The sequence below is a fragment of the Caloenas nicobarica genome, chromosome 16 (genome assembly GCF_036013445.1).
Source record: "Caloenas nicobarica isolate bCalNic1 chromosome 16, bCalNic1.hap1, whole genome shotgun sequence".
NCBI lineage: Eukaryota > Metazoa > Chordata > Aves > Columbiformes > Columbidae > Caloenas > Caloenas nicobarica.
The window spans coordinates 4855656-4883501 of NC_088260.1; the positions used below are offsets into that span (position 1 = coordinate 4855656).

At 42.3% G+C, this 27846-nt stretch overlaps 2 protein-coding genes across 3 annotated transcripts in view; both read left to right on the forward strand.

The window, feature by feature from the left end:
• Window positions 1-242: 242 nt before the first annotated feature.
• Window positions 243-19667, forward strand: BCL7A (BAF chromatin remodeling complex subunit BCL7A). Of its 2 annotated transcripts, none has more exons than XM_065646151.1 (6): window positions 243-480; window positions 8208-8289; window positions 10521-10617; window positions 12150-12317; window positions 15200-15321; window positions 16130-19667. In XM_065646151.1, the coding sequence occupies exons 1-6, from the start codon at window positions 389-391 to the stop codon at window positions 16199-16201; spliced, it is 633 nt and encodes a 210-aa protein (XP_065502223.1). In that variant the 5' UTR covers window positions 243-388; the 3' UTR covers window positions 16202-19667. The 2 variants fall into 2 exon arrangements, with proteins under 2 accessions (XP_065502223.1, XP_065502224.1); XM_065646152.1 differs by lacking the exon at window positions 243-480 and adding an exon at window positions 4685-4767.
• Window positions 19668-23316: 3649 nt separating this feature from the next.
• The window catches only part of MLXIP (MLX interacting protein), a 44661-nt gene continuing 40131 nt past the window's right edge, over window positions 23317-27846 (forward strand). Inside the window, exon 1 of the mRNA XM_065646150.1 lies at window positions 23317-23714. Coding sequence (XP_065502222.1) covers window positions 23344-23714 — 371 coding nt within the window. The 5' untranslated portion in view covers window positions 23317-23343. The remainder of the gene's footprint in view (window positions 23715-27846) is intronic.

The window sequence follows — 27846 nt, forward strand, 5'->3', positions numbered from 1 at the left end:
ACCCCGCTGTCCCCTCACAGACCCCGCTGTCCCCTCACGGCCCCCGCTGTCCCCTCACAGCCCCCGTTGTCCCCTCACAGCCCCCGCTGTCCCCTCAGTCCCCGTTGTCCCCTCACAGTCCCCGTTGTCCTCCCACAGCGCCCGTCCCGCGCGCCGGCCCCTCCCCCTCCGTCCCCGCGCGCGCGGGCTGCCGGCGGCGGCGCGGGGCGCGTGCGCAGTGCGCGGGCCCCGGCGGGCGGGCGGAGCCGAGCCGAGCCCAGCCGCGCCGCGCCGAGCGCACGGAGCTTTGTGCGGGCGGGCGGACGGACGGACGCCGCGAGCAGCGCAGAGCGCCGCGTTCCCCGCTGAGGCAGCCGCCGCCGTCCCCCCCCCCTCCCCCGCCAGCAGCATGTCGGGCCGGTCGGTGCGGGCCGAGACCCGGAGCCGGGCGAAGGATGATATCAAGCGGGTGATGGCGGCCATCGAGAAAGTGCGCAAATGGTGAGCGGGCCGCGCCGCGCCGGGACCCCGCGCCCGCCCCCGCTCCCCCCTCACCCTCCGCCGCACCCCCGACCCCCGCGCCGTCCCCTCCCGGGCCCGGAGCCCGCCGGGCGGCCGCGGGGGGGCGGGGAGCCGGCGGCACCCAGAAGCCATTTCGCTCCTGCGAGTCACATGAAGGCGGCGGCGGCGTGTGAGGGCGAGAGGCGGCTCCATTGTGCGGCCGAGCCCCCTCCCCGCCGACCCCCGCCGCTCCCCGCTGCCCCCGGCCCGCCGCCCCGCGGGTCCCGGGCCGGGCCGGGTGGTGACGGGGCCGGGCGGCGGGTCGGGCCCGGCTCCTCCCGCCGCCCTCCCTACAAAGGGCCCTGAGGAGCGGGCCTGGGGGAGCCCCACCGCCCGCTCTCTGTGGAACTAGAGCTCAAAGAAGTATTTTTTTTCTTTTTTTTTTTTTTTTAAGCGTTAAAAATACCTCAGCAAGGTGACAGAGAGTTTCTTTTATTATTACACACTTATTTATTTTACCTTTCAAGTTCCCGAGGTTTGCACGTAAGCGCAGCAAACCCGAGCACGATCGTCTCCCGCTGCTGCAAATCCCGAGCGGAGCAGGAGAGAGCGCGGATCTGCCGCTGGAATTTGGTTTACGTGATATAATTGAAGGTTGTACCCTTGGTAAAATAATTCGCTTTTGTTAGGCCTGAAACGTGTGTTGGCATTTTCCCGCTTTTGTCTTTTTCTGCTTTCGTTAGGAAAATCCACATGAGGTGTTTAAACAATACAGTAAAAGTGTCGCTGCAACGTTCTGCGGTGTGTCCAGGGTTGTTGGATGGGATAACGAGCAGTGGGACTCGAGAGTGAATCTCTTTCTTCCAACAAGTTGACTGTTCAGTAGTATTTGTGCACGCGTCTTAAAATACTTTCTTTAAAGGTTTGAAACCCACGGGAAAATTCCCTTGGCTTAGTATTAACCTGCATAACTCAGCTTTTTACAACCTGCTAAAATAAGGGAACACTTGTGTTGCGACCCACAGCTAACACTTTGCTTTCATTGAAAGAAAAGCGAAATACAGCATTAAACGTGTGTTATTCGGGTGAAGCGGATTGTTGAGTTTTAAATGGCCTTGAGCAGATGAATGAGCCCGTTGGCTTGAGCCGGACAAAGAATCGGGACATGTGTCCAATAATGCAGGGCACGAGCTGGGGATTTCACAGAATCCAGCCGTTGTGTGGGGAGCCGGAGCAGCCCCTGCACCACAGTTCTATGGGTTTCATGAACTCTCTTCCACTCGGGTGGTGGTTTTCAGTGCTGTTTGCTGACCAGCTTTGCAGGGTCAGAACAATGTGTAGTGATGTGACAGGACTTTTGTTCAGATCGGGCGTTGTTGGATGTGTGGAACTATTCTGGCTGTAGGTATTTCATTCATGAGCGCAGCATACTTTGAATCCTAGTTCACGGATTCCAGAGTGGAGTAGAGGCAGAAGCTTGGCCATTCAACAAAATGTCTAATTTATTTATTTTTTCTTGGCAAGGGCGCTCTGCCATCGTGTTAGTTGCTATGGCTTCCTTTATAAAACAGAAATCTTATGGTATAAATAGACTTTGTATGTTTTAACCCTCATTAGAAACAACTTTCCTGTACAGAATCATGCAGTGTTTCTCTTGATTATTGTCAGAAATATTCATACGGCTTTTTGTGTGTGCATCTCGCCTGTATTTCCATAAACCATTTAAAGAAGTCATCATTTGATGGTGAATCTCATGATTCCCCCCACCTGCAGTCAAGTACAGTGGGAAATTAGCAAGAGAGATTCTGCGTCTTGTGGTTTAAATGTTTTGTGAGACTTGGTTTGCGCGAAATTGAACTTTACACACTAGCAATTCCTGCATCTTCGGGAGAGCCACATAGGCGATTTCCAAGTGTGCAGTTCCATTTGCATAATAGGAGCAATTTGTTGCCATCCACAGCTCTTCTGTGGAAATGCAGCCACTGAAAATCAGAATACCTTGCACCCAACGTTTCACAGAACAGAGTTTTCTGAGGCTGGTGTGCTTGTAGCGCTGTGTGCCGAGGATGAGAGGCAGACCGAGCTGTAAACTCTTGCGAGGGGCCGGTGGCTCCGGTGTGTGCTGCCCGAAGCTCTGCTGGCCCGTGACGGTGCACAGCAGCCTCGCTGAATGCCTGTACTGCCACATCGGCGAACATACCAGTTGGAAAGCACTTTCCATCAGGGCAGACTTTGTTCCTTAGAAAATACCTGTTCTTTCTTGGACAGCGAGCCCTTTGATGCAGGTACCGTATCTTTGGGTGTGTTTGTAGAGTGCCGGGCACTTCTGGTATCACTGGAACTTCGTAGTAAACAGTGAGGTTGTTACGTTTTTATCTTGAGATTAATGTAACCGTATCTCCTTTGTTTAAACCACTCTTGTGAATGAGTATCTATTTTAGAAAACACATAGCACGTGTCTTACAGAATACATGGTTGTGTTGTATTTGTGTGGCAGAAGTGTTAAATTTCCATGGCTAAGAGGGCAATTCTACTTTTTTAACAGTACTTATAATTTTTCTTTCAGTCTATTTTACAAAATCCTCTGAGCTAAATTTCTCTCAATGAATTTTGAAAGGTACAGGATTGTTTTTTGTCTTTGAAGATTGACGGGTATGTGTAGATTCTAAATGGGTTCTCAAGACGAGAGGCAAAAAGCTATCGTGCCCTCAACAAGCACTAGGAAAATAATGGAAACACTCTTGTTTTATGAAAGTCTGATTTATTAAATGAAAGAAAATGCAGACATTTACTAAAAGACAAGTAATAGCCAGGAGGCAAGCATAAGTGGTAGCGCATCTTGGGAGGCAGTGAAATAATTTGCAGGGGTATGTATAGTAGCACTGCTGAGCTTTTGGACAACTGTGCAAACATTTAAGGCTGGAGGGACAGCGTGGCTGGTGGAGCGAGGTCCTCTGGTCTAGAGAATGCACCAGGAAAGAGGAAATCTCATCGTGTTGCCCCATTTTTAAATTGTGGTACCTTCACAGAAGTCATTTGACCTTTTTCTCACCCATCAAAGCTACAACCTAGGGATAGTGACAGCACCTTAGGAAGAAGTAGTGAACTTGGAGAACTGATAAAAGTACTTACAGAAAGTGCTAGTATTTACGATGGCAGGGAATTGGCTGTAGAGCCGGGCTTGACTTGGGATGTAGCTTAAAACAAAGCGCGTTGTGTAAAAGTTGAGCAGCAAAGTCACCGTGGGCAGTGAGATCATGTTGCCCGGCACCGTTGGTTGAGATGGTGAGCTGTGGCCAGTTGGAGTAGAATTTCTAGACAATACTGCTGTAGCGTTTCTGTTCTCTGTCTCCATTCAGACTTGCTAAAATATTTTTCTGTGGTATGTAATGCTCTGAGATTGAGCTTCTTGCAGGTTTTGCTGCTCATGCTTCCTTCTTAAAATAGGCTTTCACTCTGAAAAGTACTTATGAGATAGAACTTCTTAACATGTTGTCTTTGGAAAAAAACTATTTGCCACTACTGGATTGCCACCCTGGTTCAGTCTGGCTACGTTGCCTGGGTTTGGTTTCCTACTAAGATTGTAGTTCAAGCAGTTGCAGTAAAAATACCCAGAACTGTGCTGAAGTCCTGCAGTGGCCCAAAACCGCTGTTACTGTGCTTGAATTATGATGCATTTCTTCTGGCTTGTGGTTATTTCTTTTTGAGCCGGGACATGCTCTCTGACTCCAGTGGAAGCTGGATGTACGTTAAAGGTAGAGTTTTGTTATGCGTAAGCTGTGTTTTTCTTTACTGTAACAAAAGGTGCTTGTTGCAATGTGGAACGTAGCAGAACTTGCTCAAAAACATGCTGGCTTGTGGAAGGTAAAGGCGACTCTCATAATGTACCATATTTAGATGAACTCAGGGAGAAAGTGTCCTTAACCGTTAGTCTCTCTCCCTTCATACTACATGGGCTTTTATTGTATTTGTAGCATGGTCAAGAAATACCGTGTATATTTGGGGCTACTTCACGTTAGTCACTAGACGAACATCTACATAGCAATAGGCGTGCTCTGAAAAGCAAGCCTATGTTTCAAAAAAAAAAACCCTTTTTTTTGTGCATCTCACAGCACTTCATGTGTATAATAATGGCATTTTCTTTCCCATTCCCCTTTCTCCTTTGCTTGATCCCACAGGGAGGTCATAATTCTGTGATTTTCACCAAACTCTGTTGCAATGCAAGTGAGTGTGATGTGATAAATTCAGCATTATGACGTCACTTCGTGATCATCAGCAGAAGATGGGGTATGTGGGAGCAAATCCTTGTGTAAATACAGATCGCTGTGATAAATGATAGTCACGGTAAAAAGCCAAACAAGTGTGAAAGCCTTTTCTTGAATGATAATATATTGGCAGTAAAGGCTTTCTGTTTCTGTGCCGTCATATGTCTCTAGTGCTCGTTTCTGCTGCAGAAACTGCCTTGACACTTTATGTATAAGTGTAATATACACTCTTGTGTTTGCTCACTGGTATATTACTTTTATACACAGAATTTTATATTCATCTTTGGAGCTTTAGTGTTAATATACAAAATATAAATATATTTAAGAGTCTTGGGCTATTTAGAATGGGGAATTGAGTATATAATTATGTAAGTTCTAGGATATTAGTATGCCTCAGGCATAAGCACTAAAGAAGTGTTGATACTACTGCTTACCCCACGTATCCTTGGCTGTCCTTTCAATGCTGTGCAGATACAGTTCACAATTTAAAAATGCTTTAACACAATTTCAGATAAATATAAAGGTTTGGTTTTGTTGCATTGACTAGTTTCTGAATTTACTGTAACTATATACTTAAGATACTTTTCAGTATGGAAGATTAAAATAAAAAATATTGTATATATGTCAAGTTTTGCCACTTTCCGTTGTTGTTACGCCTGAGTTATTCATGGAAGAACAGGAGAGGTCTGAAACCAGATTTTTATTGTTTGTAAAGCTATGGAGCTTGTCAGCTAGACATGGGCAAGTAAAGTTGATAACTGCTAGATTTTTAGGCTGATTAACTCTCAGGCTCATGTTGTTCCTCTGCAATTTCTAATCCACCAGTCAAAACAGAGATCAATCTATGCAGCAGTAATATAACAGGGTACGGTACAATAAAAAACATTGCCTAGTATCGCTTAACAAAGGTGGAATTCTGGTCAGGGTCTCCGGACAAGAGGGTTCAACAGCAGATCCATTTTACAGACAGGAAAACAGGTGGAGAATCTACCTGTAGTTTCACAACAGAATGGACTTGTGCCCACGAGTTCATTAATTCCTTGTTCCTACATCAGCATTTGGTCAGCGAGAATATTTTGTAGTTTCTGCAGCATTTAGCAAACCCATTGTTACGGGCAGTGTCAGTAAATTGTCAGTTCTAATGAAATGAAAAGGAAAGTCCCTGGTCAGCATGTTGGGACGGTGTCTTTGCACGAAAGATAAACAGTGAGTGTTCAGAGTAGAACTAGTTGTGGGAATTTGGGTATGTTGGTTGGTTGGTTTAGGTTTTGGTTTGAAATAGAAAAATAATAAGTATTACGGATGATATTCTAAGCTTTATTTACGATAAACATCTTAAATCCTGGATTTATTTACCCTGTTGACCCTGAATGTCTGAAAGTCATTGCATTTCTTTGTTAACAAATTGGTGTTTGTGTTGCCAAAGATTTTATTAAGTTTAGAGGAGCTTGTCGTCTTTTTTCCTATGAATACTTTTATGTTCTTAAATGTTCAATACTGTAAATGCTTACACCTGTAAAATATTCGAATAATAGCAGTGTCATGTTGGGTTTTCTTTTTAGCCATAAGTGTTTGCAGGACTGGGATGTTGGTGTGCTTCCATCACAAAATATCCTTATTCCCATTGTTGTCTGAAATACTGTGTATTGAGTTCAGTAAAGAAATCCCTATAGCTCAGGGTTATCAATATTTAAAGTGGTACTTAAGAAGCTCAAAAGAATTAAAATGTCAGGGCTAACTTTAATACTAGAAAGAAAAAGTTACTAATATAGGTTTCCTCCTGTGTTCTACAGTCTGTCCAGTGAAGATGCTGTGTGAGGCTGCTTTGAGATGCTAACAGGTATCTTGAACTTTTGGTTTTCCAGTGCAGCATCTCTGAGTAATATTTTGCTGTAGGAAAAGACTAAAATCTTGATTTATTTTTTTAAAGCATTTATTCACCTCTCTCTACACCCAAAACAAAACCCCAGCTGGTTTTATTTCCATAATTTCAAAGATTTTCTTAAGTAGAAATAAGTTTAGTTTGTCTTGTATCATTAAAAAAAAAAAAATTATCATGATCATCTCTTCAGAATTAAGTACACTCTCATTATTGACATGCCCTCATCTCCACGGTCATTTTTATCACATGTAGCATTAGAGCTCCACATCAGCGTAAAATTGGGTTTTGACATACTTTGGCCACCCAGCATACCTAAGTGGATGTATCTAAACACACTGAGGAGAAACTGTGCTCCAAGAAGAGCTGTAGGAAAGAAAAGAATCTGAAATAGTTTTGTGCTTAACTTAAAGGATTCTTGTGGAAAGATCCAAAACTTACCAAATCGCATATATAGCTGCCTTTTTTTTTTGTTTCTTAAACAGGAAAGTGTCTTCTCCAAAGGGAAAACAAATAAGATTTGCTTTAGTAGCTAAACAAATGGTCAGGAGGATGTTTGTGGCATTTGTACAATGTGGGTGCTTTTGATTCTGGAAGCCCTTTCTAAAAATGGAGCGACCACATATGTATTTGGAGTCACATCCAGCTTCTCCCATCCTGCAAGGATTTTTTTAACTGTAACTGGATCCCAAATCTATTATTTAAATGTGTTTTTTAAAAAGAAGAATGCTTGAGATCTCGTGCCAAATTAATTTCAGATGTTCCTGAATTTTTAATGGAATTGGTCTTCATTGTTAACTTTTGATCGATCCATTTGCAGAGCTATATTCCAAACCAGCAGTGGTAATCTGTGACCTGAAAACTGATCACAGGATTGTGATTAAATTTCTCTGGCACTGTGGACCTTTCTTTAATATTCTGATGTAAAGGGCTCAAGGAATTCATCCTTTAAGTGTTCAGCATCCTTTCCATCTCTGCGACTGCGTGATCCCTCCAGCCAGATTTCCTTCACAATTTACTGATGTGACTCTCCAGAGTCTGAATTCTGCATCCCAGCACATATTGCTGCCAGTAACGCTGTTGGTTCTAGGACTAGGATTTCAGAGCTGCTTGACAGGATTGTTGAGTGAATGTTAAATTGCTAGCAGCAAATTTCTACCCAAAATAAACCTCAGATGGTCAAAATGCACTTAGATTTCTAGTACCATTACACAGCTTCATGACAATCAAACCACACTGGTCTGTCTAAAACCTCTCTGCTGTCTAGAAACTTAAGTGAAAATCATAGGCATTAAATCTGCATTTTCAGTAGCTGTTCTTCTTAACTGTATCTTTAATCCAGATCTTATTACTGCTACTGCAGTTTTTCACTTAGTCAGGTAACAGCCCTGAGAAATCTGGAGGTTAGCAGTGCTCTAACAAGTTTTTGAAATGCAAAGAACAATTCGCACAATGCAGCACTAAAGACGATGTAATAGAGATCGTCCTACTTAATAGCCTATTTAAACCCTTGACAACTTACAATAGTAGATCACTTTCTTTTGAATCTGAAGTTTAACTTCTCCTGCATTGTGATTTTATAGGGAGAAGAAGTGGGTGACAGTTGGCGACACATCCCTAAGGATTTACAAATGGGTACCAGTAACAGAGCCAAAAGTCGATGATGTAAGTATCCTGCAGATATCTCGCTTTTTTCCCAACGTGTAGACACTGATGTTTAGGGACAGTCGAAAGAAATTCGCTCTCTCTGCTTTGAGCCTTTTGAAGCTAAGGCTGGTGTGGGTCTTGCAAGTGTTTGAATATAAATGCTCCAGGGAAAATGTTGATCTCTACAGAAGTGATGGTGATGGTTCAGTGGGTGTCAGTCTTCCCGGAGTCAGCTTGCATCATTTCTCAGATAACTGTTACACAGTCTGCTTGCAACTGATTTTTGAAACCTTTCTCTAACATAATACTGGGGAGGGAAGGCTAAGACATAAATTACTTTTCCTCTCTTTCTGCCTGAAGCTTTAAAGGAAAGTAGCTGGTTTAGAACTGTGTGGAGAAGGTATTCCATCTGTGCATCACTGCTGTTTTGCTCAAAAATTGGTGCAAAACACTGAAGTAAGGGTAGGAAAGTCTTCCTGAACTGAGATCACTTGTATTAAATCTGATTTCATCCACCTGTGAAGGAGCAGACAGGATACTTGCTTTTTACTAGAATAGGAGAATGGGATCTTTTTTACTGCTTCATGTTTCAAATGGAAGTTCTTTGATTTTAGTCAATACAGATTAGATTACTTCCCCCTTCACATGTTGTTCCTAAACCACTTTGACGTTTCTTTGAACTAGAATTAGAGAATTAGCTAGGCTCTTTCCTCGTACTAGTTTTGGAAGACTTGTAGAACCTCACCACTTTGATGGTTAAACCTTTAAAAAAAAAACCTTTTCAGCTTAAATTGTCTGCAGACATTTTCAGCATTTCTCTTGAGGCAAAAGTGTCCTTTTAACCTTTTTTTTTAAAAAAAAAAAGGCACAAACCTGAGAGAGATTGTGTCCCCTCTGAACTTCCATTTGGCAAAGGTAAAGAAGTCCACGTGCTTTCACCTCAGTTACACATATTAGGGAATAAAATCTGACTTCTCTGAAGTAACAATACAATTTAAAAATAAGCCTAATAATCTGTTTAAAATAGAGGGAAAAGTCCTTCCGGGTGTCACATGTTGAACTTCTGCAGTCTTAGACAATATTTGATTGTGGTTTTAGTTCCTCCCCTTGTTGGAGGTCAATGTCTTATCCAACGGGATGGATTGACAAGCGTTCTTCCTAGAGTCAGACTTTTAATTGTGTTCTGAGCGGCCGCGCAGGATCCTCCAAAAGCAGCGCAGCTGCTTTTTCTCCTACGAGACCGATTACGTCACCTCTTAATTGCAAATGCTGCATCCCTTAGCAGGCGCGGATTTCCACGTGATGGATGCCACTGTCTCCTCCTTTGTTTTACCGCGTGCAGTCCATACTGTCCTTCTGTCAGGAGCGTGTTGTGACCTATTGTTCGTGCAGGACTGTCTTGCTTATGCACTTTGTTTTAGGCCAGTCTGAGTTTTCTTAATCCATCTTGTAGTTTTAATGAAGAAGCAGCATGAATTGTAGAGAAGTAGGTGGTCTCTGCAGTGTTGGTCACTGAGAAGCAGGTAAAAAGCTGTCTCTTTAGCTTAAAAACTCTAGATCTGTTCTCATGCCTTTTGTGCATGCACATGTATTGTCTAGGTGTATTCTACAAGCTTTCTGATCTGGAAGGGAGAACGTATTGAGTTTTGTAGCGGTATGTGGATGTGCATAAACCGTACAGTGAGCAGAGTTACCAGCTCAGAAATTGCAAATTTCATGAATCGTAGCCCTGCCGCTGGTCAGCAGTGTTCTTCTTCCCTTCTCCTGGTGCAGCAGAGATTGTTCTGACCTTGCTTTTGTAGCTCTTCGGAGGGAGTACACAGTTAGCAGCCAGCACTTCCCAAGTTTTCCGCCTCAGTTCCAGCGAGCCGTTTGATCAGTGTGCCTCAGATTCCCTCTTTGTAGAATGAGGGGTATGATTGAGAAATTTTGTACTTTTTACAAAAATTGTGCAGTTGTTTGAAGATGAAAAATGTGTTTAAGTGCTAACCTTTCGTAGAATTTCTGGATTAAAAACCTATATATCCTAGTGTTTTGTGCCATGAAGAATACAGTGAGAAAAACAGCCCATAGTTATTTGGGCTAATGCATTATTGATAATGTCAGTGATTATTGCCCTGGGTTTATTTCTCACTTGAAATTAAGTGAGATGCTTTCAGAAGTAATGAGTGGGAAGGGTTTTATATTGCAACATGGATTTCTCTTCATGGTGATAGTCTCATTTGTTCGTGATACCTCTTGTTTTTCAGAAAAATAAGAATAAGAAAAAGGGTAAAGATGAAAAATCTGGCTCTGAAGTGACCACTCCAGAGAACAGCTCCTCTCCAGGGATGATGGACATGCACGGTGAGTGGGAGGTCAGCCCCGCTGACCCTGCTACCCTGCTCTGAAAGTACTGGCTAAAAGTGAAAACAGATACTCATTTGCTACCTTGGACTTCTGTGGATGTACTAACAGCTTTTTAAATGCCATTTGTATTTGGGCTGTGTGGGTAAAAAAATGATAGTGGAGCTAAAATGAAAATACAAATAGAAATATCTATCATTCAAAATACTACACTCGAGTGAAGTAGTAATTCTGTTGAGTTTGCTTCTTGAAGAACCAAAAGACCTCCAAAGCCTTAGTGACACCTACTAAAATTTGTGCAGGTTTTGTACTTTTTAACTCTGTAGGTGAGTCAGGTCTCAGTCTGTGAGAGCCAAGGAAGCAAGCTCTGGTTCTCTGGTGCCTTCCTTTTACTTCAGCTTGATGAAGTTAACTGGTTAATAAAACATTTTTTTGCTTGCCACTCTGGCACTATTAGATGATTTTTTTAAAGTGTGAACTGTTGAGTGTTAACCTGGTGTTTATTACAGAGGAGCTTGCGTGGCTCAGCTCTGTACAATTTTTTACCTTCTAGGTGTTTGAATAACAATTATGGCTGAAAATGCAGCACTATTTGAACCAAGAACAGGGATTCACTTTTTAGTAGGTTGTAATTTTTTAATTTCATTTTTATTTGTATTGCCTCCTGGTTATTTTTTGCAGTGTTCAGAGCGAGTGTTGTCTTGCAATTAAAGGATTGAGCAGGATTTTCGCAGATCTGGATTAATTTTTCATTTGTTTCAAACTTCTGAGCTTTTACTTTGGTCACAATTTAATTTTCTTAAGTCTTGTTTCTGCCATCCATGAGGTGAATATAGTACTTGGGTTTTTTTATCATGTATCACAGGAAGAGGGTTCAGGCAGAGTATTTCCTGTTAACTACAGAGACAAGATCTGTGCTGCAGAAAGTTGCTGTGATCCAAGTTTTTGGAGACTAGAGAATATTCTAGACAATTTTCCCTTAGAAACTGTTGGCATTGGGACTGGATGTTACATTTTACCTTGATAGGATTTTTGGGGGGTTTTTTTTTGACCTTCAGGACACACTTCAAAAACTATCTGCTCATTTGAACCTTGTAGTTACAAGTATTTGTAAATCTGCAGCATGGACATTTAATTAGCCCGTGTTATATGAACTATAAAATGAGACTGTCACTTCTGTTGACTTGTTTTATTCATAATATACAATTCTGGGTTCATTTGGAAGAGATCTGAGTTAGACACTCTTGGTTTTATTGTATAATATTAGTTAGAGCACCTTTTTTAAAGTTTTCTGATTTTTTAGTAATTTCTAGAAAACTCCTGTATTACAACATAGGCTGCAAGAGCAAAAATGGTGGTGGTGTGGAAAAAAGTTAGATGTAGTGCTAGTCTAAATGCTTGGACTGGATCCCCAATGAGCTAGACTGTATCATGTGTTATCAGGGAATAATACAGGGAAAATATGGAAGGATTAAGGTGTGCTTTTTATCTTGTCAAATTAGATTTTTTTTTTTAACCTCTTTTGTTAATAGATGACAACAGCAACCAGAGTTCAATAGCTGATGCTTCTCCAATAAAACAAGAGAACAGTAGTAATTCCAGTCCAGCACCGGAACAGAACTTGTCAACACAAGCAGACAGCACTGAAGTCAAGTCCGACGAAACTCAGGCAGAAGCAAAGGAGCAGCCTGGTTCAGAAGGTGAGCTGAAAAAAACACCTTCAGAGCCAAACAAAAAATGCTATCCTTTAGTGTATCATTTATTTGCTTATCTATTTTAAGAACTGAATAATAACAATTCAAAATAAATAGTTTTGAATTCTCAGCACTTATGTGAAAATGGGCCATAGTCTGTCTGGCCTACCGGTGATCCTTCCATGCAGCTGGAAAGGTCAGACTGACATTCAGGGTGTTTTCAGAGAGGAAACAAAACAAAATACTTGGTTTATGGTTGTCACAATCTCAGTCTTGAAAGAAGGAATAGTTTAAAATCATCTTTAAAGTGGCTGCTACCATGTAATAATGTAATCACACAAATCCTGGCCAGTATTATGTTTGTAGATCCATGAATGTTCATTATCTAACATGAAAGTAAAGTAGAGGTGAGATACTTTGAAATTATTCTTTTAATTGTGTGAACTGTAAGCTTTCTTTTTTGTTAACCCTGCTAGTTATTTACTCAAAAATTAGCTTTGAATTCTGTCCTAATTTTCTAGAAGTGTTACAGTATTATATTGCAATTGCACACAGATTAAAAGTATGCATAGGTTAAGAGATTATTCTGAACCTCACTCTTTAAATGTTATTTTGGGTAATTGAAACATGCTCTGTATTTATATTCTCAGGAATGTAACTTTCTTCATCCTATGACAACAGATAAAAGATGTCCTTAACACCATTCTAACGATTTGGTTGCAGAGTTCTTCCCATAGCAAGGCAATTAAATTATGCCCTCCCGATTTAGTTCTTAGCTCAGTAGATGCACTAACCAATTTAAATTTAGAGCTTTTATCTTGGTAATACCAGAATGGTTAAGTATGTTAAGTGTCGTCATTGTTAATTGGGGTTAAAATTTGAAAACTGAATCGTCACCAAATTGAAATAGATTAGAACACCATATCCTTCAAAGAAAATCTCAGCTAACATTTTTGGTCATGGTGAGCAGTAAGGATTTACTCCTTGGTCTGATACTGTCTGAACCCGCCTGTGTGAAGCTGTGACATAGTATACATGCTCCTCGGACTAAATTTAGGTTCAGGGACAATCATACCAAGCTCTGTGGAATGGTTCCAGAGCCAGTTACTATAAGATGAAAGGGAGAAGTAATGGCAAAAAATACATGTTATTAATGTATTTTTTTCCACTGGTTATATGCTGTGTTTAAAAATTTATGAAATAATTATTTATCTACTGAAGTGTTATGAGCGATCAAACCGCTGGAATTGTGACACTATTCAGCGGGATACAGTTAACGACCTTGTACGTCTGTCTCATGTTACCACACCAAAATCAGGGAGGTTCCTTAAGGCCAGGGGACAGTTTGGGGGGGTCAGAAATGCCTCCTATGGACTTCTTAAAGAAAACAGGTGCATTCAGGACATTCTGATGGGCGTATGAGTCATCACAGGCACCAGAATAGCTCAGGGCCGGGCGGTTCAGAGTGTGGATCCCCTTGCCCAGCGAGTGGGGATTGTCAGCGGCACCTGGAAGAGACTGGTGCAGCTCGAGGTGTTTTCCTGTACTGAGGAGATGTGCGCATCACAGTGCTCCTTAGCTCAAGTTGCGATGTGTGCCGAGACATCCATAACAGAAATTGAAATTCCTTCTGACCCTTGGGACTTGTTTCTTTATCAGTAGGAACGTGCTTTTCTGGTGAGACATGGAAAGGAAGATGATTCTGTCTGAGTTTGCTGAATGTGATCTTTGAGACTGCTCATCACAGACGTCACTTTATGTTGAATTCAGTCAGAGAAGCTTTCAGAAACGCCTGTGATACTTTTTATGCAGTACACCACAAAAATATTCATTACTCACTGGTTATGTCATCTTCATAACTGAAGTTGTCAAAATTTTTTTGATCTTGCATTTCCCTTCATCTGGAATAAATTTATGTTTATTGGGTCAGGGACCTGTGGAGACATCACTTCATAAAACTTGACTCCATACATACTTCTGAGAATTCATTCAAGTCAAAAAGGATTTTTAGATGGGGTGAAGGAAAGAATGGATTCCAGTCTTTACACTGTTCTTGATGTGGATACTGAAAGAAACACAACTGACCTTTTATGATCAAAGGGATTTGATTGTGGGTGGTTTATTTTTTGTTGTTCTTGAGTCTCTGCTTCCGGACACACTATGTTAAACTTCCAGGGATCTTTAACCTGTAAAGCCATTTTAAGTGTCCCTGTCCCCTCTTCGAGTGAACGTGTGCTTTAACCCTGAGTCCTCTGTAAGTCTTGCTTTAAGAGCGAAAGATAAGGATTTAAAAACAAACAAAAAACCCCACAAACAAACAGGAAAACTGGAAGCATATAAGAGCTATAACGAGCTGGAAGACTTCTCCATGAGTATGCACCAGAATTAAAAATTCTGCAACCTTAATGGTTAAGCTGGCTAGCTGAATTTTATCTTAGAAGTACTATACTATCAAGCAAAAAAAAAAGGGTTTTAAATATATGGCTGAATTTCAGTTCAGATAACTTTATTCTCTCTCCTTAGCTACACAGTTTTAGATGCATTAGGTATCACAATTCAGCCCTTTTTGTAGCTGTTTTTTACTTTGGTTTGAAGGAAGTTTCCTTGAGGTCTGCCCATTTGCAAAGTTTATGTTGAAACTTGTTTGCTAACAGTGTTGACATGGTTCTGTGTTGCAGGGTGTGCAGGAGCTTGGCTCCCTCTAGGGACTGACTCCAGCCACTGGATACTGTTTAATTCATTATATTTGTACTGTCATGCATGCTATTGGTAATGGTTACATGTGGGTGAAATTTATGCGTTTGGGATGTTGCTAATGAGAAAGCATCCTACAAGTTCCCGCTGAATGCTTTCATTTGTTGGCTTAAAATTCTTTCTTGAAATTTCAGATACCTCTGATGAACAGAATTCACAGTCTTCAGTGGAAAATTCTGTGAATAGTTCAGAGAAAGCAGAAATTCAGTCCTCTGGAGAAAATGATATAATTACAGAGGCATCTAAAAACTCTCAGGTAACTTTAAGCGCAAAAGCCCAATTATTTGGAGTTTGGCAAAGAGGATTTTTACAAAAAAGCAAATGTAAGGAGGCCAGTTGTGTATTTAGACTCATTTCCAAAGGTGATGACAGTAAAGCAGCCATAGACTATTAGATGTACGTGTATCTGGTTTTGTGGTTAATTGGATTGGCTTCTTCCACGTCACATAATTTGGACAGTAAAACTAGATTGGTCTGGTTTACTTTTCAGTTTCCTAAACCAGTCTGTGTTAGTTTTGTAAGGGAATATTAAAATTTCATGTTAATAAATTGCCGAGATCTGCAGGCAGAGCACAGCTCAGTCCGTTGCTTTTCCTTGTGGGTGGTTGGCTTGTTCCAGCGCACACCTCGCGCTTTCCAAACCTTGCGTGTTCCATCCTGCAGAGATTGCTTTGGCTGCAGCGGGAGAAAATCAGTGTGCGCTGGGTGTGGGTTGTATTCCAGTTATGTTAACATTAAATCGTAAGTTAACATGAGCTGAGGGAAGTCTGGATATAACGATGCATCGAAGCTCTTACTTGGAATATTCGCTGTGGTTTTTAGCCCAGCACTAGAATTTTGCCCAATGTCTGTAGACAACAAGAAGTGTTCAGATGTTGAGGTAAGATATAAATAGTGATTTCAGGAAGCAAATGCACTTGGTCATGTCATTCTCACATCCAGGGTTGCTCTGTATTTTACAAATGACAAGCCAGGGAATTTGTTTGTATTTTTGTTTGATGTTTATGGTGCCTGAAATTCAATGCAATGATAATGTGGTTGTTTTTCTTTTCCCCCTCCTTAAGGACTCTGAAGGAGTGCCACCTTCTAAAAAGATGAAAGTAGAGGCTTCCCAACAAAATGTTGAAGAGATTTAGACTATAGATTTTTCTGGTCAGTTTTTATGTAAGGTACATCAGTGGGCTTAATTATAGAACAACCTTACTTAAGCATCTTCTCTTGGATGAGGACAGAACTCCTAACTTTTCAAGTTACCAAGCAAAAATCCAAGAAAGCCTAACAAAGGTTTAACTTCTCAGACACTGAAAACTTTTTCCTGTGAAACAAACATTGAGAACTTTTAAGTTACTGTCTCTGAAATGGTTGGAGTAAACAACTCAGGAGGGGTCTACGCACTGTTTCTAAAGTCAAAATTACAATTATGTTGCTGCTGTATTTTTTTTTTTTTCATTTCTCTATTTAACATTGTAAGATATTTAAGGATGGTACAGGTCAGGTATTAGCTTTCATGTGAAGTTCATTGTTCTGGCGTGATGTCTGCTTTTGTTTTGTGCCTTGTGTTCTGAAAACAGTGCTAACTTTTAAAAGTTGTTTTGCAACTGTCTCCTTTGCAAAGTGGCCTATGTTTGTATAATGCCATGTAGTAAGGCTTTTTCTTTTATTTTCTTTTTTTTTTGTTTGAGGATTTTGTTTTGTTTTTAATTTTTAAATCCCTGGTGCTTAAATTTTTAACAAATACAGATCAGGAAGCCATTTTCACTCTTGGAGTCCAAGGAGAAAAAGGAGCTTGATATTTTATTTTAGCAGCTATAGTGGAGATCTTTTATTGAATGCATGGCATTCGCAACTGTAAATTTGGTCTTCTAAATACTTAACTTCATCAGAAGTTAACATGATCTGTTCACCATTTATAGTCCAGATCTGAATATATACTATAAGACAGCAGTTAAAATACTTACGTATTAGGTCCAGATATCTGTACTGGGTACAACTTGCTTTACAGAAAAGTTCCACTATGTACATAAATAGGATCAAAGGGATTGATGCACAGTGAATTCATTTTCAATTGGTCTTTTTTGATATCATGTTTTCACTGAACTGGATTTCATTGTATTGTTTCTTTAGAAGATGTTTACTTCTGTGTTCCAGGTTAATACTGTATTGGGGGTTTCTTTCTTTTTTCTTTCAGCAAGTCTTGTAAATAAGCCTTGTTGTTTCCCTGGTCCTGACATCATTGTTAGAAATGTTCTTTCTTTTCCAATTACGCTGAAGCGTGCTTGCGCTAAACTTGATTCAAAGGCATGAAGTGGGTGCAACTCCCTTCAAATTCACGGCGTGCAGAAGCGCAGAACCGTCTGCGTCAGGCTGTAAGTGCAGTGAGCTTTGTACTTCCAGGGTGAGCTCCCACTTAGAAATACCTGGTGTCGGCAGAAACCGCGTATTTCTCACTTCAGTACACGCATGCGCGCGTGTGTACATCCATACGTACATATGTATTGCTGGATCGGGCCCTTAGTCTGTCTTCGCTTTGTGTGGGAGATGGAACTTGTAACTTAAAATATAATCTCACAGCTCTGAAAATGGTTGCATATAGTTTGTAAGCTAAGAACTGTAAATACTTTTTTAAATAATAATAAAAAAATTGCTTCCAGTTGATACATTTTCATAATTAACTCTTCATTAAGCTTATTTATTTCTGAATTCTCCAATAGTGAAAATGGCTTGCACTTAGACTACTGTATTGGGTTTGCAATTACCACTTTATTATGAAAAAAAAGTGGGGAAGTTGGGGGAGGGAGGAGCGGGAGCCAGTACTGACCTTCCGTAAGACGTTCGTGGGATTGAACTCCAAATAACATAGAACACTCAGTTCCAGAACTTTTCCTTTCTGTTGAAATAAAAAAATTGGGATTTTAACTGAATAAAACTTGTTGACAAATCACTCATGAAAACAGTCTGCTCCCTAATAAGGTTTTTGGGATTTCTGGTCTGATCATGAAGTCCATTAACATTCTGAAAATAAGGAAATGAGGAGCCAAAAACTGTATTTGCACAATTATATGCAATGAAACGGTAGAATTCTCTCTTGAATTGTGTGTATGCCTAAAATGTGGGTAACTGGTCAATGACAATTGATTTATATGTATATTACATTCAGATTTAAGTGATATTTTGTGAGAAGTTCTATTGATATATTAAATGGGCAAATCTAGAAAGATTCAAACTTTAAAATATTTTTGATTTACTAACTTTTTGTTGTTTTTAATGCTAAAACAAAACAACTCGGATGCCACCTTTGACAAGTAGTCGTGTTTACTAATCCCTCTCTTCAGGTGCATCGCAGCAAGTTTTTAATTTTAATTTTGTAGATGTTTCCAAGGGAGTAAATAGACTTTTCATTTAGAAACTAATTCCTCTACTTTAGAAAGAAATAAAATATATAAATAGCACTAAAAATACCTCAAATTTTTCATTAGATAGAAGCATTTACTGGCATTATTGACATCAACAGGTTTAATTATAAACTTCCTTTTCTCTCCTGTGGCTTCTGCTCAGAACTGTTCATTGTTCTGTGGCTTACACGACAAGGCATCATAACCATATTCCTAGAGGCTTTATTTCTAAAGTAGTAATGCTTTATTTACAGCTTCTACAGAATACATTCAGAACTTTTTTTTTTAACCAGAGATTCTAGTGACAACAGACAACTGAACAAGCAGATAGATTTGGGTTCCTTAGACCTGCTATTGTCAGTCTCTAAGGGAAGAGACTTTGACATTATCTGGTATGAAGAAATCCAAAATAGTGTATAAGACTGTTATTAGTCTTTTTTTGAAGTGCCTGATAACATTTATGGGCCAACGGATGTGATTAAACACATTTTAATGCCAGAAAGTACAGATGGGACCAAACCAGAACATCGAATTCAAATCAGCCTGAGGTTTGAAACCAGATATAAATCCAGCTTTTTTTTGGCTTGGACCTATCTCTACCAGAAACTTGTTTTATGAACTCACTGTAAAAGGGTTTATTGAAAGCATTGAGACGTGGAGCAGAAGGAGAGATGTAATTTTCTTCAAGATGACTGAAAGTTCTCATACAGCTAATGTTTTAGAAATAGTGCAAATATCAAGAAGTGCTTCCTTGCTACAATGCTGAATGTTGGAGCTTCAGTTAGAAATAAATAAAATAGAAAAAAATAATTAAAAAAAGAAAAAAAAAAAAACTAGAAGCAAGCAAGTAAATTAGCTGAGTTTGTGGAACATGTGGGAAGGCCTTCCCAATAAGCGATTTACTCAGCCAAACATTTTATAGCAGAACTATTCCTTGGAATTTTTATGCTTGGGAAAGTAGTTGTTAAACATTCCAAAAAGTGCTGGCACTTACAAACCAACAAAAAATAATCAACAAGGCAGTATAAAATATTGGTTTTGGGTGGCTATCTTCATACATAAACATTGTCATGTTTTGGAATGTTCTTTATATCTAAGGGCCTGTTAGAAGGTGTAAAGAATTTTGTTTTCTTCAATACCTAATTGTTTTTCATCTTATGATTTGTGTGTGTGTGTGTTGTACAGCAGTATAATTTTTCACTTATTTATTCCATCGGTAGTTATGGTTTGTACAATGTACAATGGTTTCATTTCAAAAATAAAATAAAAAATCACAACATGAATGCTGTGTGAATAATTTTATCAAGAAACTTAATCTCAGTTTGTTTTTTTTAAATTACAATAAATTTCTGGTTTTATAAATGGTATTTTAAAATGTGCATTGTATGGTGTTGTCTCATTTGGTAATGTGTAAAATTATTTACCTTTGAGCGGACTAAAGGTTTCTTGATATTGTAGCAGGACACTGAGCAGGGCGGGGGCAGTTTGTTGTTGCAACAACAGCAAACAAATAAATATGGCCAATGTAATTACAGCAATCTGCAGAATAACTCGGTAATTTAAGGTGCTTAGTGTTGGCATGGTGCTTTGCTTATGTGTTGCAGTAATTTAAATCGGAGGGGGGACGGCATTGTGTGGAGTCCAATGCTAGCAAGGGGAAGAGTTCTTAAGAGTTTTGGAAAGATTCTTTACATTCAGGATGGATATAAAGTGTCCAGCTTATTTTTAGTATTCTGTGTGCTCTGTCCCAAAGTGGCCTGCAGTTCCACAGGCAGCTGAACTGGTCTGGCTCACCGCTCGCCTGCTCCTGGCTCCGTTGTGTTGCCTTGCTCGCATTTACCGGGGTGCTTGGAGCATCCTCTTATCAAGCAGTTAAATGTGTTTACCTGAGAAGAAAAGTACCCATTTTTAGTTAGTTGGGTTTTGTGTGTTGTTTTTGTTTGGGTTTTTTTCCCTTTTGGATTAGTGTATTAAATGAGCAGACTTATATAAGGTAGTGATATATAGGATGGAACTGGAAAGAGAGAAGAGAACAGAGGTAGAAAAGAGGATGTAAGTCAAGCCGGGTGGCAGGAGGAACGGCCTCTGAGCAGGTAAGGCTGGCGGTGGCGGCGGGGAAGGAGTGAGCGGCCTGGGCTGACGCAGGGCAGCGGGCGGGAGGTTCGCTGTGGTTTGCCTGGGAGCGGGACGGGCAGAGCCAGCCCAGCGGTGAGGGGTTGGCTGGGAGTGAGATTCCTCGAGCTCTTGCGCCTCATCAAAATGGGAATGCTTATCTTCCCGTCTGCAGATTTAGGAGGATAATCTCTCACCGCTAAGTGTTGTGGAGTGCACCGCAGGTGTATTTTTTTAAACAGCTTGAACGTTTCTCTGCTCTGTGCACGTTACAGTCGAATTCTAAGTTGGTAAATGTCTTCTCTGCTAAAAGCCTGTGTTGAAGGAACATCATCAAACGATGGTGGCCTGTGTTTCACCTTGCACTGCAGATTGCTGAAAAGAAACAGTAAGAAAAAGCATACTCAGAAAACGCTGCTGTGTCCCCTTAGTGTTTCCCTGTGCCTCCTGGAATTCCTGACTCAAGTGAAGGATAGCCGGGAATCTTGACCTCAATGCTGATCTTAAAAAGGCAAACCAAGAGCTCTGTCTTCAAAATAATTGGATTTATTTTAAGGGACACATCTTGCACCTGCAGTATTTGCTCTGCGGATGACAAGAGGAAACCCTGACCTGCATCACATGCTAGTTATAGGCCAAGACGGCTACTTTTATTTTAAAAGATCGTTTGGTGTGCTGCTAACCTACAGAACATGGCATTGCTACCTAGCCACTTTAGTTTAACAAGTTATCCCTCCTTGCACACAGGAAGAAGCAAGTGTGCCTTGCTTATAAATTTGTGAGGTAAATGTATAGGCTGTTGTCATGGAAGTACTGTAGACAGTGTTACTGATGAGTGGTTGTGCTGTTTAATTTTGTTCAGGTGCTCTTAACAAACTACACATCAGATTTAAAATAGACATTGTAAAACTATGGATGTTTAGAAATGTTTTCCTTTTTTTGCCATTAGAGGAATCAGAATGCCTTGCTGGGACAACGTATTGCTTTTTAAAAACAAACAAACAAAAACTTAAAGTAACAATAACCAGCTTTGAAGCTAAATATGACTATGGTCTTTTCTTAAGAATTTGAGTCATATGCGATGCCAACAGCTGGATGTTGGTCTTCATTTTTAAAGACTTATAAGAGCCCTCACATGATGTGACCATTCCTTACTGCTCCTTTCATGTATGGGGAAGTATTTGACCTACCACTCTGCCCGTAAGCACAGTGATCCATCTTTTATTTCATGCTCTCTAATTGAGAATGTTACATCTCTGCAAGGGCATAATTTTGATATTGCAGGAATGCCTCTTCTGTCTGTGCCTGAGACTTGCAATCTCTATCCCTCGAGTTTTCCCTTGATCTTATTTCTGGTTTTACAAAGCAGAAAAAGTAGCATGCAGCAATTTAACGGGATTTTTTTTCCTTCCTGAGGATGACTATGTAGAAGAGCTTGGTTGGGTTTTTTTGGTGTTGGTTTTTTTTTTTTTTTTTCTTTTAAGTATAAGGTCCTAGAACTGAGAGAATATACACAATTTAGTGTAAATGCTTTGGAGTGTGCCACCTAGAATACAATTGCTCTCCTGGTGATTGAGGTTTGCTCCACAGGGCGAGCTAGAGATCTGTTGACTCTGGATACACATATGCATATACATAGGCTTTTGTGCTGTAAGCTGCTGTTCTCTCCCCATACTAACACATCTACCGGCCCCATTGCTGCGCTTTCATCTTGACCTACAGATATGCTGCTTCCGTTACGCTTTTGAGATGGATGAAATCTGATCTTTGCTTCCCCTGGAACAGCTGTGCTCACTTTCCGCACGCCCCTGGGCAGGTACGTGGGTGAGGTGTGAGGCACCGGGCTGGCAGGACGCTGTGTCACGAGCTTTTCCCCGCGGTCGCGGCTGGTCCCTCTGGCCGTGGCTGCAGCCTGCCCGGGGCAGGTCTCCGGCTGCCTCTGTAGCTGCCCTGGCTTCTTGCAGTCTGCTTCTGGAAAATAACAAGCAGTTCACTGTATTAAAGATTGTTGAAATCCATGAGATACTTCTCGCGCAAACGCTGTCTCATCAACATCTTTCAGCCAGTTCTCCACATCTTTTCATGTTCACCCTTAAGCTTACGGGTGTTTTTCTGAGTGTATTGCTAAGAGGTGCAGTTAGCTCCTTGGGAGCCCCCCAGGCCTCTTCTCAGTCTTTCTCAGTTTCATGGTTGACAGTGGCGTAAGGGAAAGGTAAGACGTGGCGGGTGTCGCTCATAGCCAAGAACCGTCTTGTTCTGGGTGTGTGGGAGGTGGCAGGATGGTCCTGCCCTTTCCTCTGAGGGAGCTCTCTCGTAACTGAAGGGCAGTGGGGTGAGAGAAGGCGGCCTCGGGGGCTGCCCTGAGGAAAAGCAGTCTCCAGGGCGATGGCGGGCTGCAGCTTTCGCTGAGGAGAAACACGCTCGGCGTGTTTTCCAGTGCCCTTTGGGGTGGGTGATGGCAACCTGAGGTGCCATTGCCTCGAGGGTGGCAGCGGCCCGTGGTGAGGGAAAGCGGCCCCGGGGGCGGCCAGGGCGGGATGGGCCCTTTGCTGCGGGAGCGGCGCCGGGAGCGGCTTTGGCGCTCGCTCCCGCGGCGGGGCCGGCCCGCGCTGAGGCGGGAGCGCGCAGGCCGCGGGGGAGGGGCGGCGGCGGGGCCGCTGCGGCGCCTTTAAGCGGGGCGGGGCGGTGCGGCGGGGGCCGGCCCGGGGCGGAGCGGGGCGGTGGCGGCGCAGAGCGGGCGGCGGGCTCGGCCGGCGGCTGGCGGCAGCGGGGCCATGGCCGCCGACGTGTTCATGCGGCCGGCGCGGCTCCTCGGGGCGGCGGGGCCGCTGTCCCCCCGCACGGAGCCCGACGAGGACTCGTCGGACACGGACGATGGCGGCGCCTCGCCGGGCGGAGGGCGGCGGTGCGGGCCGCGCCGGGGGCAGCCCCCGGGCCCCCAGATCATCCACTCGGGCCACTTCATGGTCTCGTCGCCGCACAGCGAGCACCCGCCCAAGAAGGGCTACGACTTCGACACGGTCAACGAGCAGACGTGCCAGACCTACCAGTTCGGGGCGGCCCGCGGCGGCGGCGGGGCCGGCGGACGCCTCAGCATCGACGCCTCCCTCACGAAGCTCTTCGAGTGCATGTCCCTGGCCTACAGGTACCGGCCGCCGCCCTTGGGCCGTGGGGCGGGGGCCGTGGGGGGCCGAGCGGCTCCCGGAGTGAGTCACGGCAGCGGGGAAAGCCCCGGCTGGGCGGCGGCCGGGGGGAGCGGGCCGGGGACCCGGTGAGAGGCGGGGGGAGCGAGGCCCGGGGCGATCGGCCGGGGCTGCGGGGGCAGCCGAGCGTCGCCTTTCGGCGGTGATACCCCCGCCCCCCCCCCACCCCGCGTGGGTGTTCGTGTCGCTTTTGTTTTCAGTGAACTTTAGGATCCTCGCGGGCACTTTCCGTAGGCCTGAGCCCGCGGCGGGGAAGCGTCGCCTCAGCCGTCGCCGCGCTCGGTGTGGGGCGGGCGGAGCGGTTGTCACCGCGGCTGCACCGGGCGCGGGTTGGGGGCGTGAGGTGAAGCGGGAGCTCGTCCCCAGCGTGGGACGGTGCGCGGCCCCGCCGGCTCTTCGTGGCGCTAGAAAATGCTCCAGCACCTCACGGCCAGACTTGAAGTTAGTGGGAGCATCTGGTGCTGAAGAGTGTCGGGAGAAACCCCGAAAGCGCAAAGTAAACGTTTGTGCCCCCAGCCTGTGTGAAAACCAGACAACTCTTCTCGGTTTGCTTTCATCAGTTTAATTTTTATAAGAAATTCAAGAGAGAGGGGGGTCTGTCATTGTTTCCTTTGTTCCGGTGGTTGTAGCTGGTGGTAGCACTTCCTGGGTTTATCTGCGCCTTTCGCCCAGAGTTCGGGTTTGCTTTTCGTCTATTCGATAAGGCATTATATTCACATTTACTCCCTTTGTCTGTCTTCTAAAATGGAGGCAGAGCTATGGAATAGAAGTGTTTTGAAAAGATGCGTGCCTGCTCGAGTCTTTTGTTCCAAGAGATATAGCAGAAATCGGATCCAATCTGATGTTCTCTATTGAGCATATTTTGGAAGTTGATTAAAAGGAATGATGGAAAACACCTTCGAGCATATCAACGCAAATATTTATTTTCATTTATAGGAACCGTATTAGCTTGCTAAAAGAAAATTAACTTTGCCCACCCCAAATTCCTCCATTTAAGTATTGCTTAATGAAAAGGAAACAATAAAACTATCTGTTCTGTACGGTTAGCAAGAAAATGTAAGTAATCTCCTCATTTTGGTAAATTTTAATCAAGCAAGTTATTAGTTACTGGCAAGAGAGCAAATCTTGGATAAGGTGTGCACAACAACGGACACGAATTCTTTGCGTTCACACAATAAATAAAAATGTAAAACTGGAGTAAAAATTAACCAGCCTGCCTTTATTGTACAAGCTGAGAGGAACATGCAAAGGAACCACAAGTACTACAAGGGAGAGAACTGGACTCCTCATGCGTATCTTCTCATCGGCCTCTACCAGCTTTATTTTATGTTATGCTTCCACCAAAATCCTTGGGATTCTGAAACTGAGGATCACATCTAATGCAAAGGAATAATTCTGTGATACTAATTTGATAATCCTGAGCTCTGATGTAGATGCATAAATTGAGCACCAAATCTATTTTTTAGCAGAGATTATTTTGTCCTGCTTGTTGGTGGTTGTATGAGGCAAGGTGCAGAAAATATCTTCTTAGAGGCTACTAAGAAAAGCAAATTCTTAATACTGTGGTACTCGGATACCTTAAGGTTTATTTAGTTACAATGATGAAACATCCTGGCCGGATTCAGCCTGCTTACTCAATGGCTTTGTGATAGATTCTGTAAATATGCCTGACAAACCAATAATAAAATTGGGATGAAAAAGAATTAAAATAATTTTGGAACTGTATGACACTTGGGTAAACAGCAAACGCCTTTTGTTCTGTGCTTCAGGTTTGATTTGGGAAGTATTGATTGGCTTATGGAGCTGTTTTCATTGCTGTTGCCTCAGCTGTATCTTTCCCATTAGCTGATCTAGCACCGACAAAACGTGCAGATTTCGTCCTGCCTTTGCTGGATAGAGATTCACTCTAGAAAAGAACTGGGGGGGTGGAAACCAACACCAGAAACTGTAAAACAAAAAGGTGAAGAAGTGTGGGTTTTGCTTTGTGGCTGTTGCAGAAGCAGTAACGAGGGGCATGAGCTAAGTCATCATGTTTCTGGAGCTGGGGTGATGCAGCAATGTTAAATACAAAAACAAGGAAGTCGCTGTAACAGCTCTGTGTGTAATATTTATTTACACTTGACAGCCATTGCTAGTATTTCAGTGTTTAAAGTTGTAAAAAGAAGCACTGAACTGCGTGGTAGCCATTAGCTTTACCAATGGGCTAGAAAGCAAAGTTTTTCTAGATTACTTGGGTCATTACCTCGGAAGGTTTATGTTTGACAGTGACCAAATTTATGCTGATTCACGTTCACATTGGGATGCATAGTGTAGCCTGGACTCTTTTAATTGCACTACAATATTATTTTTTTTTAATATGGCTTTGTGCTGTTAACTATCAGACTTTTTATGATAAAAAAGCTGTTTCTGAACGTGAGGGAAGTGACTCCCTTGTGCCTTTGAGCAGTACAAGCTAACTTGATTTTAATTTTCATCATAGCTACTTCAGTCACATACCCAGTTGCGCGGGTTGGAAATCCTCATTTCAGAGGAGCCATTTCACGGGGGAAAATATGACCACAGCATATTCTCCTGTACAGTTAGGAGATTAAAACAATGTTCTTTATCAATAAGTTACTTATAAACACTGAGGTTTACAACAGGTATCACGCGGGCTGTGCTTTATCTAAATGTCACCCATTTTTCTCATGAGATTGATTGTGTGAACTGTACCACGCTGACCAAGGTAAAAGAACTCAGGTTTTCCTTTTCTAGCCCTTTCTATCTCCCCCTTTTAAAACAACGTGATTTTGCAGATCTTGATGTGTTTAGGTAGCTATAGCTGACCTATGGCAGGCAGGGCACTTTAAAGCCAAAAACATTTTTCAAAATGTGCTTTCTGAAATGAAAATTATCTCTGCTGTTCATTCTAATAAGAAACCATGCTAATGGTTATATGGCCTACAGTGGTTATTAAGCAGAATTAAGCCAAATGATTCGTAATCTTGATATTTAGTTTAGTAAAACCATTTAATAACTTTACAATTATCCAAATAATTGCATTAGCCAAAAGTAACTTCCCAAAACTGAACTGTAGTATGAATTGTTCTGACCACAGCATATAATGAAGTTTTTCCCTGAGATGGGGTCAGAAGAATTTTTTCTCTTCATTTTGGAGAGCCGTGGTCTTCAGTGAAAGAATAATGTTCAGCTCCTTGTGGAATGCAGGCTGAAAGTTTATGGGAAGTGAAAATTACGCTTTATGGAAGGGCACTTTAAACCATTTATTGCCCTAATGGGCTGGAATATAGGGATATTGGAATTCCCTGTGGAAAGCTCTGCTTTGGGAACAATGACGTATAGTTTGTTTAAGGTCCAAAACCTGAAATATGCACTTGGAAGTGCAAATCTGCATATTCTGAACTCTGCGTGTGGAGCTCTGAAAAACGTGTGGTAGGAATCGGTGGCATTGTGCGAGTTTATCTGCAGGGTTTTGATGCTGAGGTGGTAGAGGTAAATCGTGCTGCAAGGACTTGTGTAATCATTGCAGGGAGTAGGAAATACAATGTATTACTCCTGGAAAAAGTAGATTTAAGTTGATACTTCAGTTATTTTCTGTAGGTGTAAAATGGGTAAGTGACAGTGCAGGCTTCAGTTTACTCACCCAGCGTGACTTATCTATGCTCTGTGAGGAAATAAGAGGTTGATGAGGCTCTGGGCTCATGTAAATCATGAATTTTCTTTGTGAAGGTTCCCCTTGTGCAGTGCTGGAGAGAAGGTGTCTGCAGTGGAGAGAATGGTCTGGTCAGTTGTATATGGTCATGTACATCATGTGAACAGCACACAGTCTTTGTCTGAGGAATTATTAAAGATACTACTCACACTCAATGTGGGTGATGTTCTTCTTAAACTCCTGTTACATATTATTATGCCAGTTGATGTCCATCTTACTTAGCAGTAGAATACAGTAGGGTAAATGAAGATGACTTTGTGGGCTCATTTATTATTAAGTAGCCTCAGAGTTTTCTGACCTAATGAGAGCTTAAGGAACATGCCAGGTGGTGTACTTTAGGTAAGAGTGTCAAGATTGGCGTC